The sequence below is a fragment of the Cervus canadensis genome, chromosome 7 (genome assembly GCF_019320065.1).
Source record: "Cervus canadensis isolate Bull #8, Minnesota chromosome 7, ASM1932006v1, whole genome shotgun sequence".
In the NCBI taxonomy this organism is placed as follows: domain Eukaryota; kingdom Metazoa; phylum Chordata; class Mammalia; order Artiodactyla; family Cervidae; genus Cervus; species Cervus canadensis.
In genome coordinates, this window is record NC_057392.1 from 59120734 (window position 1) to 59140029 (window position 19296).

Here is a 19296-nt window from a genome sequence, read left to right on the forward strand (position 1 = left end):
ACACTTGTACGCTTAATAAAATATATAAAAGTGGGACTTCCCTGGTGGTCCAGTGGGTGGGACTCTGGACTCCCTATGCAGGGGGCATGGGTTCGATCCCTGGTCAGGGAACTAGATCTCACATGATGCAACTAAGACCTGGCACAACCAAATAAGTGTTTTTTAAAAATACATAAAACTTCATGTCTGCAAAAATTTTTTTACTAAGCACAATTTTATTCCATGTCAAAGATGAACAGACACACTGAAGCAGTCTCAAGTTTCTGGAACTTCATTTACTTTTAAAACAACTAAGAGTTTGGGAAAAAGAATTCCTGAGGCCTATTCCTACTGTAATAATAATATGCCAGAGTCTTACCGAAACTGGATGACTGAAAATGAGACAATTCAACTGAATACTCACTTGGACACATTGCCCACTACTATTGTTTTCTTTACAAAAAGTCGTGAAGTCTCATCTCCTGTAAGATCAGTATTCCGCTGCTCTGTTTTATGGGAGCCAGCAATACTAGAAGTGTCCTAGAAAAAAATCATAATCAAGTTTCATTTTCAATTTGGACAATTTTCAATAGGTAGAAACCACAAAATCATACAAGGTACAAATGGACTAATTCAATTTTTCTTTTTTTTAATTACAAAATTCTCTGATTTTATGGCTCCTCTCAGAGCATGAAAGAATAATTTTACTGTAATTTTTCTATTATAGAAAAAGTCTGTACACTGTTATTCCACATATATGTGTGCTTTTTTAATAGTCATACATAGAACGGCTTTATATATACAAATAGGATGTAGAAGGATACACAAGAAACTACTACAAAGGTTACCTCTGGGAAATGGAAATGGGTGGTAGGGTCAATGAAATTTACCTTTTTTCCAATCTTCTGCACTACTACAAATTTTTCAGTAAGAAGCAGTTTACACATAATGGTTAATTTAAAGTTTGACTATGGAGATAGACAGCCAGTGTTTAAGACTTGGACCTTACATTTACTGGATGTATCATCTTGGTAATCACTTAACTTCTCTGTCTCAGTTTCCTCATCTATAAAATAAGGGTGATAATAGTATGCATCTCAGATTGTTTTGTACAGTTCTTAGAAAAGTGCCTGGTACACAGTAAACACTAAGTATGTTACATGAACATGAGCATGTATATTACATAAAAGATAGCAGGTTTCTGAATCCTATGACTAGCATGACCTAAATTCATCTTAATTAAAAAAGAAAACCATACGCAGTATTTCCCCATAAGTTATCCAACAACTAAATCCAAATATTAACAGTTCTGATTTGGGGTAGTGGCATTATGAATGACTTTTCTGTAGTTTAAAATTTTCAACAACCAACATAATGAATTTGTAATCAGAATTCTTTTTGGGGGCGGGTTGGGGGGGGGTTGGTGGTCATGCCACACAGCATGTAGGATCCTAGTTTTCCCAACCAGGGATTGAACCCATGCCCTCTGCATTGGAAGTGCAGTCTTTTTTTTTTTTTTTTGGAAGTGCAGTCTTAACCACTGGACTGCCAGGGAAGGCCTCAGAAAATATTTTTATCAAAAATAATCAAATCTTTGATGTCTGAGTATGTGGAAAGCAACCTGGGAATTTCCTCTATCACAGAACATCTGGTTGAGAAAAACCACTGGTTTTATCCAATGAGGATTTGATAGTCAAGTATTATACCATGAATTTCAGAGCAGTGTAAGATCAGAATTTAAACAACAAACTGACAGGATCAAAGAGTAATAAACAAGTTTTCAATTCTACTTATTATTTTTCAAGTTTATTTCAGTTATTAAAGCATCTTAGAACATAAAATTTCAAAGAGGGACCTGCTGAAGAGACACTGCTCTTGAGAGAATAAACCTGATAGAGTAGAAAGACCTTGGGCAAAGTTAAGGTATTGCCAACTCCTCAATGTTTCTTTCCCATCTACATGAATGGCATCTGGGAGTTGGGCGATGCTCAGAGATTTGAATTGTAAAATCAGAAAGACAGAGGTTTAATTCTCAGTTCTGATACTTGTGGACAACTATAACCTCAACCTCATAGAGACTGAGTTTCCCCATCTCTAAAAGTGATAACTAACATATCTTATGGTTCCAATGAAATGAAATACTGTGTGCATACTTAATAAGTATTGCTTCCCTTCTCTTTTGGCTCCCTCCCACCCATCCAACTATATACCCTTCCAGTATTTCGGCTTGGTCTCTGCTCCGTGTTGCTTGAGAGTCTTTCTTCTATGTCCATATTGCTGTTAGTGTCTTTGTCAGATAAGAAGTCATTGTGTTGAGATAAAGAATCACTTTCTGAATGATTGGCTGATGGTGTTTCTGATCTCTGATTGGCAGGAGATGATGACCTAGATGGTGATTCCAAAAATTTCTTGATAGCAGGATGATTAAAAACCATTGTATCACATGTCTTTGACCCCTGCAAAAAAATGAAAGTAAGCAAAACAAACTTTAAATTATATCCAGCAAAAGTAGGCAAAAATTTGATCTTTCCAAAAACCCTTATCTATTTCGGGATCATGCCTGTGCTGTGCTTAGTCACTCAGTCATGTCCGACTCTCTGTGACCCCATGGACTATAGCCCACTAGGCTCCTCTGTCTATGGGATTCTCCAGGCAAGAATACTGGAGTGGGTAGCCATTCCTTTCTCCACGGATGTTCCCGACCCAGGGACTAAACTCGAGTCTCCTGCACTGCAGGCAGATTCTTTACTGTCAGATTCTTCACCTACCCCCATAAAACAGAGTCCAAATCAACAAAAACTACAGAATGAGAAATAATTATGCAAAAGTCCTAACACTAAAAGCTAAAGATGCAAGTTCTCAGAAGGTAAATGAAAAGTAAAGATAAATATATATTAATAGTAACACATGGAAATCAGATTTGACTTTAAAAAATAAGTCTCATATTGCTTGATTCAAATATATCATCCGCTCTAAATAAAACACTCCTGTAAGAAATATAAAGATTTTAAAAAAGCATATATAAAATGACTCCCACATAGGATAAAGTATAGCACAGTCCAGGACTGAAGCCAGCCTAGGGTATCTTTTGTGTTTTATTACTTATGCATAAAATAAGAAGTGTTGTTACTTGATACAGATATACTGTACTACTGATACACTGTAGTTACTTCCAAGAAGCAAGTTTTAGAAATTATTTAATTGAAATTAAAATAATTTTAGTGAGTAAGAGAGTCAGAGAGTAGTGTTTCAGAGTTCAAAGCAACAAAGCTATTATATTTCAAAAATAAAAGTTTACTTTAGAGCTATAAATGTATTTGTTAGAGCAAACTAAAAATAAATTTTAAGTGGCAGATCATAATAGACAAAAATATACCTAGATATCCTTATATAAATCCTAATCAGAATATAACAAAAATCAGTGCATTTCTAGACTATCAAATAGCACAGTTCAGTACTGTTAATAGTTTTTTAAAAAAGGGCAACAAAACATCAAATGAATAACCAGCTCTTCAGAGTAGCTACAGTCCTATGTAATACAGCTGCTAGTGCTCAACGTCCATCTTGTTGACCCCAATGGCAAGCTATGTAACAGATGACATTGGAATCTGCCCTGAGTTGAACAGTTATCTCCCAAAAATTCTTGTCCACCTAGAACCTATGAACGTTTCTATTTGAAAATCCATTCTTTTCAGATGTAATCAAGTTAAGATGACGTCATATTGGATTTGGGGAGGCCTCACTCAAATGACTAGTGTACTACAAGAAGGAAAGTTGGATACAAATAGAAAAAGAGAAGACACATAGAGGGAAAAGTCCACGTGAAGTTAAAGGCAGAAACTGGAATGAGGCAGCTACAAGCCAAGCAATGCCAGGTACTGCCATTAACCACCAGATGCTAGAAGAATTCTTCCCTAGAGTCTTGAGGGAGCATGGCCTACCCAACACACCTTGATCTTGGCCTGCTAGCTTCTAGAAGCATGAGATAAATGATTCCTGTTGTTTTAAGCTATCAAGCTTGTGGTAACTTGTTATGGTAGCCTAAGAAAAGTAGTTCAGACTCTAAAATGTAACTTCTGCAGTAGAAGAAACTACTACTATCTAAGATTAATCTCAAATAATGCTTCAAATTTCTCTAAGTATCATCAAAACTTTATACTCTACAGCTCCACAGGATGACAAGACGACCCATACATGACAGGTATCTCTTATCGGTGGAAACCACAGGGAATGACGCAAAGCAGTATGCCACACACTCCCCTCCAAGAACCCTGACTGAATCCTGTCAAAAAAAAAAACCAGCTTTGAAGATATTTTGGGGACAACCGAGAAAAATCTAAATATGGACTGGTCATCAGATAATATTAGGGCTCATTCTCTTAGGTATTATGACTACACAGAAGACAATCTTAGGGGATTGAAGCATCTTAGGGATGAAGCATCATGATGCTTGGAACTTTATTTTCAAGGGTTTCAGAGAAAAATAAAGATGATAAAGTAAACTTGGCAAATTGTTAAAATCGTTGAAGCTAAGTGATGCATAAACAAGTACTTATTTCACCTTTTCTATGTATTTGAAAATTTTCCAAAAGAGTAGGCAGGAAAAAAATCGGGACTTCTTGAATAGAGTAAATTTACTGAAACTAAAAACTGCCATTCATTAGCAGTAAAAGGTCAGAGAAAAATCAACCGATCTATAATTTACTCCAAAGCCAACTATAATGAAATGAAGAGGAATAAGGCAAGTTAAAACTGAGTTACACTCATCTTTTTATCTGCACAACCTAGCAACAGTGCTAACAATTAGTTAAAGAAGAATTAAGCAAAAAAAATAAAATGTCAGTTATCATTATTGACAGTGCAGAGAGGTATAACTGAAGGATATGAATGAACACAATGATAACTGTGTGTATTAATATATACCCAGGAAGGCAGGCTGGGCTTCTTGAATTCAAAAGGTCAATACAAGAAATTTTTGAAGGCAGGGATTCCACATCAGCACTAATCGCTCTTCGCACAACTATATAGGTGGCCAGAAATGACTGCTTATGAGGAAAACTTACCTCGGAAACTTTCAGAAGTCCTGTGGAAGCATAGTAGTTTGCAACAATGCAGGCACGAAGTTTATCCATCATCCTTCTTGCCTCAATTAGTCGCTAAAATAAATGTTAATTTTTTTAAAAATGGAAATAACAGAATATATACACAAAGAATTCATAAATAAGAAATGCAAATAACCCCGAAAAGTAATCAAAGAAAAACTAACAGAAATGACCATTTCCACCAATTGGCAAAATATTTAAAAGGATGACAAAATATGATGTTTGCAAGAATATACAGACATATTAATAAAAATGTGTATTCATTGATAAATGTCCACAAAGACATTTCTTTGTGGTTGTCCACAAAGCACAAGAGCAAAGAGGAATTATTTTTTGGGATAGAATTTCAAGTGATTTTTAATCTTTTTCCACCATTTCATTAAAGAAAAAAAAAAAACATAGGTCTTTCTCCCGTGAAATGAGAAAGAGCCTTTTAAAAGAACATCAAAAAAAAAATAAATAAATAAAAGAACATCAAAGGGGAAAAATACACTATAATTCTACTTCAACAGATTTTTAAAAGTTCATTACATACAGTTTTTTTAATAGTTTTGTTTTTTTTCAGTGTTAGATCATTATACCTGGTCAATGACCTCAATTTCATGTTCCTTATTCTTCATTTCAAGTGCAAATTGTTCCTTGATAATAGTCTCAATCTTCTGCACAGCAGCATCTCGAGCTGCACAAAGAACATAAAATAATCCAAGTTAGTATGCAATTAGTCAGTTGCTGTCTTGATTCAAGCAACCAAAGCAATCCAGGAACAGTACCTCTGAAGTGGAGAAGCCTAATGGTGATCACCACAACCAATAATGAAAAGTTAACATCACTAACATTCAAGCAAACTGATCTTATGTTTTCTGACATGATCCACTGCTCTGTAGCACTCCTTCTAAAAATGCTGTCTCTAACCACAGCAAACATCAGACAAACCTAAATTGAAGGACACTACAAAATATACTGAAATATTAAAGTCAAGAGAGACAAAGAAAAGTTGAGGTGACTACAAGAGACTAAAGAGATATAACAAATAACTAACTGCATGATTCTGGAGAGGGGCAACAGTTATAATACTGGGACAACTAGTAAATCTTGAATGTGGACTGCAGATTAGATGTGATATAAAATGTTAAAATTTCCTACTTCTGATAATTGTACTGTGGTTATATAAGAAATTTGTTCCAAGGAAATACACAAGTGTTTACAAGTGTCTAATATATCTTCTGATGATTTAGAAAAAATGATGTGCATATATATCTGCTTGCATACATGCACTTGTGTGTTTGGGTTGGGGGTGGGAGGAAAGAATGATAAACCAAATGAGGCAAAATGAAAACAACTGGTAAATTAACCTGGAAAAAAGACATACAAGTTCTCCTTGCGATTATTCTGACTGAAACCATATCAAAATAAAATTACCAAAAAAGAAAAAGAAACCTATGATGATTCTGAGAGAAACATGTGGTGACTTCTGAAAAACCACAACCTCAATGGAGAAAGTAAAGAATTAGCTATAAGGAGAGGCAGTCTGTGACCTAAGAGCAGTTCATAAGAAGGCAGAAGTTAAGATCTAGCAAGCAAGTCAGTAGTTTCTGATCACAACTACCTGAAGGATAGAGCAAAAAGGACAACGTCTCTGAAAGCAATTCAATTCAGATAATGACTACTCAAAGTAATATGTAATTCAAAGAGTTAAAATATCATACTATGAAATGTAGATTGATTACAAGAGAATAAAAAAAGTTGAATGACTGCTTGAAAAACCTGGGATTTTGTATAATGATCCTGTGTCTGTATGAAAAAACTATCATCCAGGCTTTGGGGTATTTAAAAAATTACAGAGAATATTTGGACCCTTGATCACCCATGTCATTTTCTCCCCATAATATATGCCACTAGACTGCCAATTTAAAACTAGTGCTGGCATAAGCATTCTTGCGGATATGCCTGCATTGAAGCAAATGACTAGCTTTCCTCATACCTGATGAAAAGAATAGTGCCTAGTTTTATGGTATGTATCCTTGTATACATAACCAGCTGATAATCTTAGGGGAGGCTAAATAAAAGTCAGAGACTGTTATCACTGAAGGTGGTTTTATCATAAGCTCCTCAGAAATAATTCTAAAATATCTCTTCCATGGAACAAGGAAAAATAAAGCTAATAAAATATATGGGAACATATGTTGGATTAGATTTAAAGTGAAATTATGATGTTTCCTAAAATAATCAGCTTTCCCAATTCTTATTTTTATTATAAAAATTGATAGGCCACATGATGCATTTGAATACTGACTTTAAGTTTCATGATACTTTCATATTTATTGGACTTACTGAAAGCAATAACTTAGCTAATCCCTCTCATAAACTTCTTCAAAATATACACAATAGTGGAAATGCATTTCATTTAATTTCCTATAAATCTAACAGGAAGGCATATGTCAACAAAGAAATAATTTCCTAAGCCAGGTGAACTTCTACCTGAATTCTCAATTGCTTTATGCCGTTTATTCGGAAGGGCCACAGATACATCCTCATAATCGGGGTCAGTTTCTTTGATTGTTCGCTTGATGCCAGACATGATGACATTCGTTCTTCACTGTGAAGCAATAATACATTAATTAATAACACTGCTTGGTCTCAACACTTACACATGTACACACATACAAAGGGAATAAATATTATATAATACAGAAGCTTGTAAGTCTGTGTAAATACACACACATCCTTTTTAAAATCAAAGGCATAACTAACTTCAAAAGTTCACTGAAAAAAAAATCATCATCATCTGTTACAAAACATGGATTTCCCTTTCAAGAGAAAATACTTTAACAATGCAGCACATTGTTTAGACTTTCCCAAAGAAGCCTGGCTTTCACAGAAGGGCCTTCATAAGGAAAAGGAAAGAAACTAGATTTTCATGAAAACATGGTAAGCCCACACAGTATCCTGGAATCCACAGTACATCAAGTGTATTACAGAATATGAGCAAGGTGTCTCTGTAAATAATTTATTATACAAACCCTTTCTCTGGTACTTATACAGTATAGACTATATAACAGGTACTTAATAAATACTACTGTTACTGATTTTTATTATTCATAACAAACTGTATAGACATATTAAACAAGCTTGCAATACAGTAAACAAGTCCTAGGTATACAAGTCTTTGAATAAAACTATCCCATAAATCTTTAAATCTGCACTGTGCCAATACATGAGCCACTAGTCATATGCAGCTCCTTAAACTTAATTCAAATTAAATAAAATTTAAAATCCAGTTCCTTTTCCTACATTTCAGAACACTGTTGTTGTTGTTCAGCCACCCAATCATGCCTGACTCTTTGCAACCCCATGGACTGCAGCACACCAAGCCTCTCTGTACCTCACCATCTTCCGGAGTTTGCCCAAGTTCATGTTTATTGCATCAATGATGTTGTCCAGCCATCTCATCCTCTTGACACCCTCTTCTCCTTTTGCCCTCAATCTTTCCCAGCATCAGGGACTTTTCCAATGAGTCAGTTGTTCGCATCAGATAACCAAAATACAGGAGCTTCAGCATCAGTCCTTCCAGTGAATATTCAGGGTTGATCTCCCTTAAGATTGACTGATTCAATCTTGCTGCCCAAGGGACTTTCAGGAGTCTACTCCAGCACCACAGTTTGAAGGCATCAATTCTTTGGCATTCTGCCTTCTTTCCAGTCCAGCTCTCACAACAGTACATGACCACTGGGAAGACCACAGCCGTGGCTATACAAACCTTTGTCGGCAGAGTAATGTCTCTGCTTTTCAACACACTGTCTAGGTTTGTCATCATTTTTCTGCCAAGAAGCAATCAATCGTCTTCTGATTTCATGGCCGCAGTCACCGTCCACAGTGATTCTGGAGCCCAAGAAGAGGAAATTTGTCACTACTTCCACCTGTTCCCCTTCTATTTGCACTGCAGTAATGGGACCGGATGCCATTATCTTAGTTTTTTTAATAGTCTTAAGCCGGCACTTTCACTCTCCTCCTTTACCCTCATCAAGAGGCTCTTTAGTTCCTCTTTACTTTCTGCCATGAGAGTGGTATCATCTGCATAGCTGATGTTGATGATGTTTCTCCTGCTTATCTTGATTCCAGCTTGTAACTCAACCAACCCAGCACTTCTTGTGATGTGCTCAGAGTATAGGTTAAACAAACAGGGTGACAGCAGACAGCCCTGTTGTACTCCTTTCTTGATCTTGAACCAGTCAGTTGTTCCATACAGGGTTCTACCTGTTGCTTGTTTACCCACATACAGGTTTCTCAGGAGACAGGTAAGATGGTCTGGTATTCCCATCTTTCTAAGAGCTTTCCACAGTTTGTCATGATCCACACAATCAAAGGCTTCTGCACAGTCGATGAAACAGAGACAGATGTTTTTCTGAAATTCTCTTGCTTTCTCTATAATCCAGCGAATGCTGGCAATTTGATCTCTAGTTCCTCTTCCTTTTCCAAAGCCAGTTTGGACATCTGGAAGTTCTGGGTTCACATAATGCTGAAGCCTAGCATGCAAGATTTTAAGCATGACTTTATTAGCATAGGAGATGAATGAGATTGTCTGCTGGTTAGCACATTCTTTGGTACTACCCTTCTTGGGAACTGGGATGAGGACTGACCTTTTCCAGTCCTGTGGCCACTCCTGGGTCTTCCAGATTTGCTGACATAATGAATGCAAAACCTTGATGGCCACATTCAAGTGCTCAGTAGCTATAAGTGGTTAGTAGCTACTAAGCTGGACAACCAAGATCCAGAACATTTTATCACTTCAGGAAGTTCCCTCTGACACTCCTCCTCTCAATGTGTTTCATTGAGCATTTATAATATTTCATGAGCCAGTTTAGGAAATGCTGTCCAGATCACCACTGTCCAAAAGACACATAATGTGAGAGCCACAAACAATTAAAATTTTTCTAGTGGCCACGTTTTAAAAAGGAAAAAGAAATTAATTTTAATAATATATTTCATTTAACTAATGTACCCAAAATATTATCCTTCTAATGATATATTCAATATAAACCAATTATCAGTAAGATATCTTACGTTCTTATCTTTGCACTAAGACTTTTACACTTAGAGCACACCCCAATTTGAACTAGTCAAATTACAAAGGCTGAATAAGCACTGCGTATGGTGGGTGTTTCCTTTACTGGGCAGTGAGTCTACTGACATACAGCTAAGAAAACAGGTCCAGGGAGGTTAGAGGAGGTGCCCCTTAGAGGATTAATCTATGACACAGAAAAGACAAGAAGAGCTCCCTGATTTCCAAACCTCTCCTTTACCACTGATGGAAATTGCTTATCTAGCCAAAGACAAAAATATACAATATGAATTTACTAAAGCAATAAAAAGTTTTAAAATATAATTAATGAAAATAAAACATTAACTTGAAAATTTTTTTTATCCATTCAGAGTTCAAACAGAAATAACAATTTAAAAGCCTCTCAGCGCTTAGTTCAGTTCTTTCACTCATCTCAGAGGTATAAGTGGGAGAGGCTGGGAGAGACTCATTATCTAATTTTATGAATGTAGGTAAATCATGGATCTAGGAAAACATTTTTCCTATCATTGTTATCTTTAAAACAGCCCTAAGCCTAAAAAGACCCTGATGCTGGGAAAGATTGAGGGCAAGAAGAGAAGGGGATAACAGAGGATGAGATGGTTGGATGGCATCACCGACTCAAAGGACATGAGTTTGGGTAAACTCCGGGAATTGGTGATGGACAGGGAGGCCTGGAGTGCTGTGGTTCACAGGGTCGCAAAGAATCGGACACGACTGAGCGGCTGAACTGAACTGAAGCCTAAAAATGTCCTACAGCATTTATAAAAATCCCCCACCATTTATAAACATTCTAAATCAAGCCCTTTAATGTTTGTTCACAATCACCACCTATCAGCTCTAATTTAGAATACAGGTGAGTATTTTTGGAAAGGTCCTGAATCCAACAATATTTTCTATTTTTAAAGCTTATAAAAAGTGAGAGTAAGGTATTATTCTTCTAGCCTTCTTCATTTGGCCTGAAACTAGTTACAGAAAACCTGAAAAAATCTTAGGCAGTTACACAAAGAATACTTTCTTAAAAATCAATAAACCCCATTCCTCTCCCTTGCATAAAGAAAAACAATGAAAACAACCTCCTAGTCTCAAGATAAACCTGGAATCAGAGGGAGATACAGTCCAGCAGATTTCCCGTCTGTTTTGCGCCATACCGTTTCCTCAGTGACCAGCTATCTTCTACAGTTTGCCAAGAGTCTTACTGGACTATCCGTAAAGATGAGTGTGTCCAGCACCACCTTCACTCATTCATCCTGTGGATTCATGTTCCTATTCTCCTCCCATACCTCATCTCCCCAAGTACTCTCTTGAGCAGTGGTGGCTCCTCCTGCAAAGGCTGTGGATTCTTGAAGAAAATAGTCTTTTGTTTTACTGTCACATAAGGGACAAAGCAAAATTCTCTTTACTTTTGCTCTAAAACTGGGAGAACAGGAGGAGGAAAATAGAAGCATATGGTGGTGGAGCAGAGGTGGGCTGAGTAAGGAAGAAAACCAATGAGTGAACTTATGCTGCCAAGGTAATTCTTATATCATGCAGCCACTGTAATAAAGCTTTTCCTGTTATCCCTGGGTATAGATTTGAGTTCCCGACGAATATAATCAGGAAGATTTGTCTTAATGAGCATTTTTAATAATTCAGATGTTTCTGTTCTAAAGAACAATATTAAAGGACACACATGGCACATTCAAGTATATGCTAGCTAAGGGTAGGCACATGTGCCAAGGCAGGCTCTCACTGTGATGCAGTGAGTCGAATGTCTAACAAATGATCCATGTAAGAGTAAGTTTGGGATTCATCTTGTTTAATCCTGAGATTTATGAAAAGGAAATATGAACAGCTGTTAGTGTCAGGTTCAAGTTTGAAACAAAATGTCCTATTAAACCTCTTAAGGTTTTGAATCAAATGAAATTGAAAAGAATGCTGACCCATAAACTGTTTTTTTTTTTAAATCAGTTACTGCTTATAATTTGTGAGAAAGGGTTTTCTCCATACCAAGGGACCAAATCCAAATACAGAAAAGTATGTAATGCTGAGTCCTCTAATTTAAAATTTTTGTCTCTCTGAAATAGCCTCTATTTATAAAAAGCAAACACTATCAACTTAAACTTTAAAAATACACATTTCCTCACCTCCATGTACAATGTAAGAAAGCAAAACTACCCTGTTATCACACCCATTCAAATAAGATAAACAAATCTGAGTTTTTGAAAAAGGTTAAAGACCACAAAGAAAACACAATCTTTTAATGCTCTATACTTTGAAATAAATGCCAAAATAAAAATAAATTTTTAAAGAAAACTGTGTAATTTAAATACAAACAAATGATGTAATATAGAGTCACTAGAAATTCTCAGTAAAAGGTTCTCAAAGGTTTACTAAAAGTTCTAAAGCTAGACAAGACGTAGAATCTCTAGAAAGAATCTAGTCCTGGAAACCTGTCTTACAAATACCAAACCATATAAGATAAGGACAACTCTTGAAATTAAATCTGATAAGGTTCTTCAAAACTTTGCTAAATGAGGTACCTTCTCAATATACAGTTCTATGATCTCATGGCATTTGAATCTCATCAGAATTACTGAGTTCTGTGCTTTCACTAAAGATGATTTTTCCTATCTGATTTAAGAGGGGGGACAGGAGTAGCAATACAATCATTTTCCATCTGCTTCCATACAATGTTCCTAATATGTTAATAATGATTTTGTAATTCTTCAGCCCTGTCCTTTTTATATTTTTCGTTTCAAAAAGAATATCTTCTCCTTGGTAAATAAGACAATCAGTGCTCCTTTATTAAGCATTTGAATGAAAGAATCCATTCTCCCCTATTAACCAAATAAACATTTCAAAAATATCTACAAAAAAAGAAACAGGAGAATGGGTAAACAACTGTAGTATAACTAATGAACTCCTGATCCAACCAACAACAGGAATACATCACAAAATACTTATGGTAAGTAAAAGATGCCAGACACAAAATTATTATATACACACACATGCAAACAAAAAGATAGCAGCCATGGCAAGATTAATAACAGAGAGAATAAATTAAGGCAAAAAACATTTAATACAGAAAAGAGTATGTTACTATTAAAAAGACACAATCACAAAGATATATCAAACTATACATCAAACAACATCATGTCAAGACATACAAAACAAACCAGAAATAAAAGAATTTAAGAAAATCACAATCATAAGAGAATCTGAACATCTCTCTCTCATAAATTTAGAAGACTAAAAAAAAAAAAACCAGATAAAAATACAGATGACATACATAATGCAATTTACAAGCCAGACTTTACAACTCTGAACCTAAAGGAATATTCTGTTTGAAATAGCTACAAAAATTCATTAAATTAAATCATGTAAGTCATATGAAGAAATTATTGCAAAATTAGGAAATATTATAACCATATTCTCTGATTTCAATAAAATTAAACGTGACAATAACAAAAACTCACTATGATATGAAAGAAGGAAATGAGAATAACAAACTATTTTTAAATTATCAACAAAAAGAATATATCTAAACCTATAGTCAAAAGGCATCCTTAGAGGGAAAGGACACTCCAGTTTCATTTGTAAATATGCACAGATACAAAATGAAATCCAGCAGGATATTAAAAGAACAGTTCATCATGACTAGAAAGTTTTATTACCAGCAATAAAGTATTGGGGAGATCCTGAAGTAAGGTGATTTCCACGACATATCTCTAACACTGGACCTTTAGGAATATTTAAATCAATTGACTTTCAGTAATCCAAATACATATCATCCATTTCATAAATTACATTTTGCAAACTAAAAATAGCCAGCTTAAGAGAAGATTTTGTTCTGATATTCACTTAAAGTGGTACTGACAAAAACTCCATCCTGGTTATTCTACACTAGGTTTTATACACAAAACCAAGTACACAGTAGTCTCCCCTTATCTGTAGGGGATACATTTCAAGACCACCAGTGAATGGCTAGAACAGGATAGTACTGAACCCTGCCTTCTGTTCATGTCTGCCACCCACAAATTTAATACCTTTTCCATCTTTAACTCATCTGGTATGGGAAAAAAAATAGGTCTTTTTTTTAGACCTGTAACAGCCACAATGTTAACACTGGACCAGAATGGTCGAAAACTGACAGAGGTTGGTTATTAGCACCAAAGTGACGTGAGTCACTCAGTTGATGTGGCCATCCCAATGTGACATGTAAACAGCTGAGCTCAAAAAAACTACTTAGTTATTTAAGCACTACATATTTCAGGTCCAAGACACCTACTTTCCAACTATAAACAAAACTGCTTAAAATACAGAAGTTGCTATATAAGGTCTGTCCCAGGATGCATTCATGACCGAACTCTGTCTCCAATCTTATAAAGTAACAAGAAAAAGAATTTAAGATCAAACAGCTAGTTTAAATTATAGGTGCCCTGCTTCTATCCATTGTATTACTGCAACAACTGGAGAGCTGGCCTGAGGGGGGTTTTACTTTACCCCATCCCTTTGACATACTCCAGACTGAGCCATCTGGAATATTTAGGAGTTTTGAGATACTTACAGTGAATTCTTCTTAAGTGGACAGAAGGTAGGCCATATAACATCCCCGTAACTTCCTTAGAGCCATTTTTGGACAAAAATCATTGGAATTATCTAAAGTGGTAATTCTAACTCATATGACAATTGTTGTTTCAGTTATGAAGCCATAAAAGTTTTCTTTCCAAGAGAAGCCAAAAAAAGGGGGTGGGGGAGAAGGGTGTAGATTTGTCTTTAGTCCAGGTTGGAAAGGAAAGGAAGGAACTGGACCAGATCAAGACTGTGTCAAACTCCTAGACACAGTCACTGAGCGTATGTAAATTAAGCCAAATCTTGCACACTTCACTAAACAGGGATTTTTCACTAGAGCTTTCAAACTGACAATAAATCCTATGGGGATAAGTCTCAAGCCTTTCTACTGGGAGCTGAGATTCTAGAAAGAAAACTAGTACCTTAAAACGTAAGACATTTTTTAAAAATTGGTTTTTCTTTAGATAAACACTGCCTAAATCTAGAAAATCTACCTATTTACAAAAATTTATCTATTCATTTTCTGGAATTAGATATAGCAATAGTTGCACAACTTTGTAGGTATACTAAAAAAAATACACTTACACTTTAAAAGAGTGAATTTTACGGTATGTGAATCAGATCTCAAGAAAGCTATTACCAAAAAAATAACAATGACAAACTTATGATTTATTAACCTTAAACAGAAATCAATTTACAGATTATCCTCCCCCAAATATGCATGTACGTGCTATGTGTGCACTTTCAGGAAAGCAGGACAGTCAGCCAGGGAATCAACATTAGCAAGACCAGAGGCACAGACTGTTAACACTTTAAAATTTAATTTTTTCATCAAATAGTTCAGATATTCAAAAAAGTATAAAATGATCAGTGAGAGGGACACAAGGAGGTTCAAAAGTATTAGCGATCTTCTATCTCTTAAGCTCAGTTGTAGCTAAGTATGTATTTGATATCTTATTTGTCTTCTTTAAAACATACCTTCTTATTATATGTGCTCCTTAGCATATATATATATGATGTATTTCACAATTTTCAAAAATAAGTTTAAAAATAAATTATGTACATATTATGGAATAAATCAGTTCCACTGTAATGTGACATATGCATTCCTAAAAATCATCACACCATAAAATTGCATAATGAAAACCATAAGGCTTATGGGAAAAATGGGTTTTGGCACAACACTCAAAAATTTTAGTAGCAACATTTAATTTAAAAAAAGATAATCAAATAAAAAGGGAATCTAATAAAAATGGCAGCAGTTTTACACATTAAATGGGTTAAGAAATATATAAATGCTACAATATGACACTTTACCTTGTGAAATTAAGTTTTACTTGTGGAAGTGAGCATTGAAAGGTTACAGCTTATAAGTTACCGTGAAGTGGTAGCAGGCTAATCTGAAATCAACAGAAAACTTTAATAATACCAGATGAGGATAGGTGTGGCTCATAACACATAAGTAAACTGAGGCTGCTGGAGGATATCTAAGGTGTGTACCTAGAAGGGGATCTGCATATTTCTGTTGTGGTTCAGCTCAGGAGGGTGCACTTTTTTGCATTTACCTAGCATTTCCTGCAGATGAGACACAAAAATATGAAATGTGAAATCCATATTATACTCAAATAGTTCCCTAACCTATCAACTGCATTAAAACAAACTCATGTTTTCTTCTTTCTTTTTTTAAAAAATATTTATTTTTGGATGCACTGGATCTTCATTGCTGCTTTGTGTGGGCTTTCTCCAGTTACAGCAAGCAGGGCCTCCTCTTCAATGTGGTGTGTGGGCTTCTCATTGTGGTGGCTCTTCTTGTTGCAGAGCACAGACACTAGAGCATGCAGGTTTCAGCAATTGCAGCTCGAGGGCTCAGTTGCTCTGTGGCATGTGGAATCTTCCCAGACCAGGGATTGAACCCATGGTCCCCTGCACTGGCAGATTCTTACCAACTGCACCACCGGGAAAGTCCAAATTTGTGTTTTCTTATAGCAAAACTGTTTGGCAACGTAGCCATTAAAATGAATGTGCTGATACGGAAATACTTCTAAAATACACTGTAAAGTGAAAAAAACCAAGGTGCAAATGGTTTGTATACTTTCTTTCTATGTAAACTAGAAGAAAGAGCAGAGCGATCCCCCCTTCCCCCACAAATGCTGGTAGATGGTGTATAGATTTTTTTAGAAAAAAGGATAAAAATTGAACAACAATAGTTGCCTCTGGGCAGTCGTTTTGCTTTTCATTTTACTCCTGACTACAATGTCTGAATTTTCTAACCGTGTACATGCATTACTTAGGGGGAGGAAAATACCAAAAGGACTAACCTGGGAGATGGATTATGGGTGTCTTTATGCCTTTTTCTGTTTTCTTGTTACTTCTCTGTATGTTGAAAAGACAAAACTACAGATAATGAAAAAAAAAAAAAACTACAGAGAATGTGAAACATCTGGAACTTTCATTCACTGGTAGTGGGAAGGTAAAAATGGTAAAACTACTCTGGAAAACAGTTTGGCAGTTTGTAGCTAAATCGCTAAAGAACATGCCTGCAATGCAGGAGGACCCAGGTTCAATTCCTGGGTTGGGAAGATCCCCTGGAGAAGGAAATGGCAACCTACTCCAGTATTTTTGCCTGGAGAATCCCAGGAACAGAGGAGCCTGGCAGGCTATGGGGTCACAAGTCCATGGGGTCACAAGAGTCAGACGCAACTTAGTGACTAAACCACCATATGACCCAGCCATTCCACTCCTAGGTATTACCCAAGAGAAATAAAAGCTCATGTCCATACAAAAACAAATGTTCACAGCAATTTTATTTGTAACAGCCAAAAACTAGAAACAACCCAAATGTCCATTAAAAGGTGAATGGATAAACAAATTGCGACACATCCATACAATATATTCATCAGTAAAAAAGAACTAACTGCTACATGCAACACAACACGAATTAATCTCAAAAGGATACGGAGGAAAAGAAGCAAGCTTAAGAAAAAAGAATATACTACAATGGTAACATTTTTACAAAATGCAAACGAGTCTATAATGACAGAAACCTGATCAGTGGTTGTCCTGGTATGAGGAAACAATGGGGAAGGGAGAAAGAAGGATCATGAAGGGACGAGAAAAAATTGGGGGACGATGCATATGTTTACTATCTTGACTGTGGTGATGTTTTCACAGATGCATAAATATATCAAAACTTATCATGTCATACAGTTTATATGTGTGCAGTTTGTGGTATGCCAACTGTCCCTCAATGAAGCTATTTAAACACACACAAATATTAAATATAGGCTGTCAAAAAACGTATAAAGAATACAGTGTGAACCCTCACACATTGTTGGTGGAAATGTAAAATAGTGCAGCTGCTGTGGAAAAGTTTGGCAGTTCCTCAAAAAGTTAAACACAGTATTACTATGTGACCTAGCAACTCCACACCTAGGTAAATATACAACAGAACTGAAAACATATGTCCATACTAAAACTTGTATGTGTGTGAATGTTCACAACAACATTATTCATAACAGTGAAAAAAAAATGGAAGCAACTTAAATGTCTATCCTTTGATGACTGGATAAACAAAATGTGGTAACAGTCATACAATGGATTTTTAAGCAATAAAAAAGGATGAAGTACTGACACAGATCAACTCTGAATATACCATGCTAATTAAATGAAAGAAGCCAAATACAAAAGGCCACATTTATTTGATTATAAGATTGGTGCAAAAGTAATTGTGGTTTTTCATTGTTGAATTTTGCCACTGGATACTGGAATACATTCTTAAATAAATGTGGTTATGTTATCCATCATTTTAATATGCATTTCTCACTTTATGGGTTTTTTTTTAGCTAATAACTTATTACTGTGCATTTTCTATTTATTTTAGACTATGGTAATGATGATAGACAAAAAGCAAATTCAAGTGATTTTCTTATTCATGTTCAAAATAGGTCATAATGTAGTGCAGACAGCTCACAACATCAACAATGCATTTGGTCCAGGAATTGCCAACAAATGTACAGTGCAGTGGTGGTTCAAGAAGTTTTGCAAAGGAAATGAGAGCCTTGAAGATTAGGAGTATAGTGGCCAGCCATCAGAAATTGACAATGACCAACTGAGAGCAATCAAAGCTGATCCTCTTACAACTACACAAGTTGTTGACAAAGAATTCAATGTCAACCATTCTACAGTCATTCAGCATTTGAAGCAAACTGGAAAGGTGAAAAAGCTCAGTAAGTGGGTGTCTCATGAGCTGACCAAAAATCAAAAAAACTTGATTTTCAAGTGTCGTCTTCTCTTATTCTATACAACAACAACAAACCATTTCTCAATCGGATTGTGATATGCGACAAAAAGTGAATTTTATTCGACAACTGGCAATGACTAGTTCAGTGGCTGGATCAAGAAAAGCAGCTCCAAAGCCAAACTTGCACCAAAAAAAGGTCATGGTCACTGGTGGTCTGCAGCCCATCTGATCCACTACAGCTTTCTGAAACCAGCGAAACTATTACGTCTGAGAAGTAGGCTCAGCAAATCAATGAGATGCACCTGAAAACTGCAATCCCTGAACCAACAATGGTCAACAGAAAC

General features: G+C 35.8%; 1 protein-coding gene across 7 annotated transcripts in view; it reads right to left on the minus strand.

Annotated features, from left to right (window-relative positions):
- YEATS2 (YEATS domain containing 2) overlaps positions 1-19296 on the minus strand; it is a 97023-nt gene that overhangs the window by 69589 nt on the left and 8138 nt on the right. For 6 of the 7 annotated variants that reach the window (XR_006270368.1, XM_043473584.1, XM_043473585.1 and 3 more), the window contains exons 2-6: positions 7560-7677; positions 5663-5760; positions 5043-5135; positions 2190-2435; positions 404-519 (exon numbers count right to left, since the gene is read on the minus strand). Coding sequence is in view for 6 of the 7 variants with exons in the window: in XM_043473584.1 (XP_043329519.1) it covers positions 404-519; positions 2190-2435; positions 5043-5135; positions 5663-5760; positions 7560-7659 (653 nt within the window). In the remaining variant the exon portion in view is untranslated. Of the gene's footprint in view, positions 1-403; positions 520-988; positions 1046-2189; positions 2436-5042; positions 5136-5662; positions 5761-7559; positions 7678-19296 lie in introns of those variants that run through there. The other variant, XM_043473587.1, reaches the window with a different exon arrangement.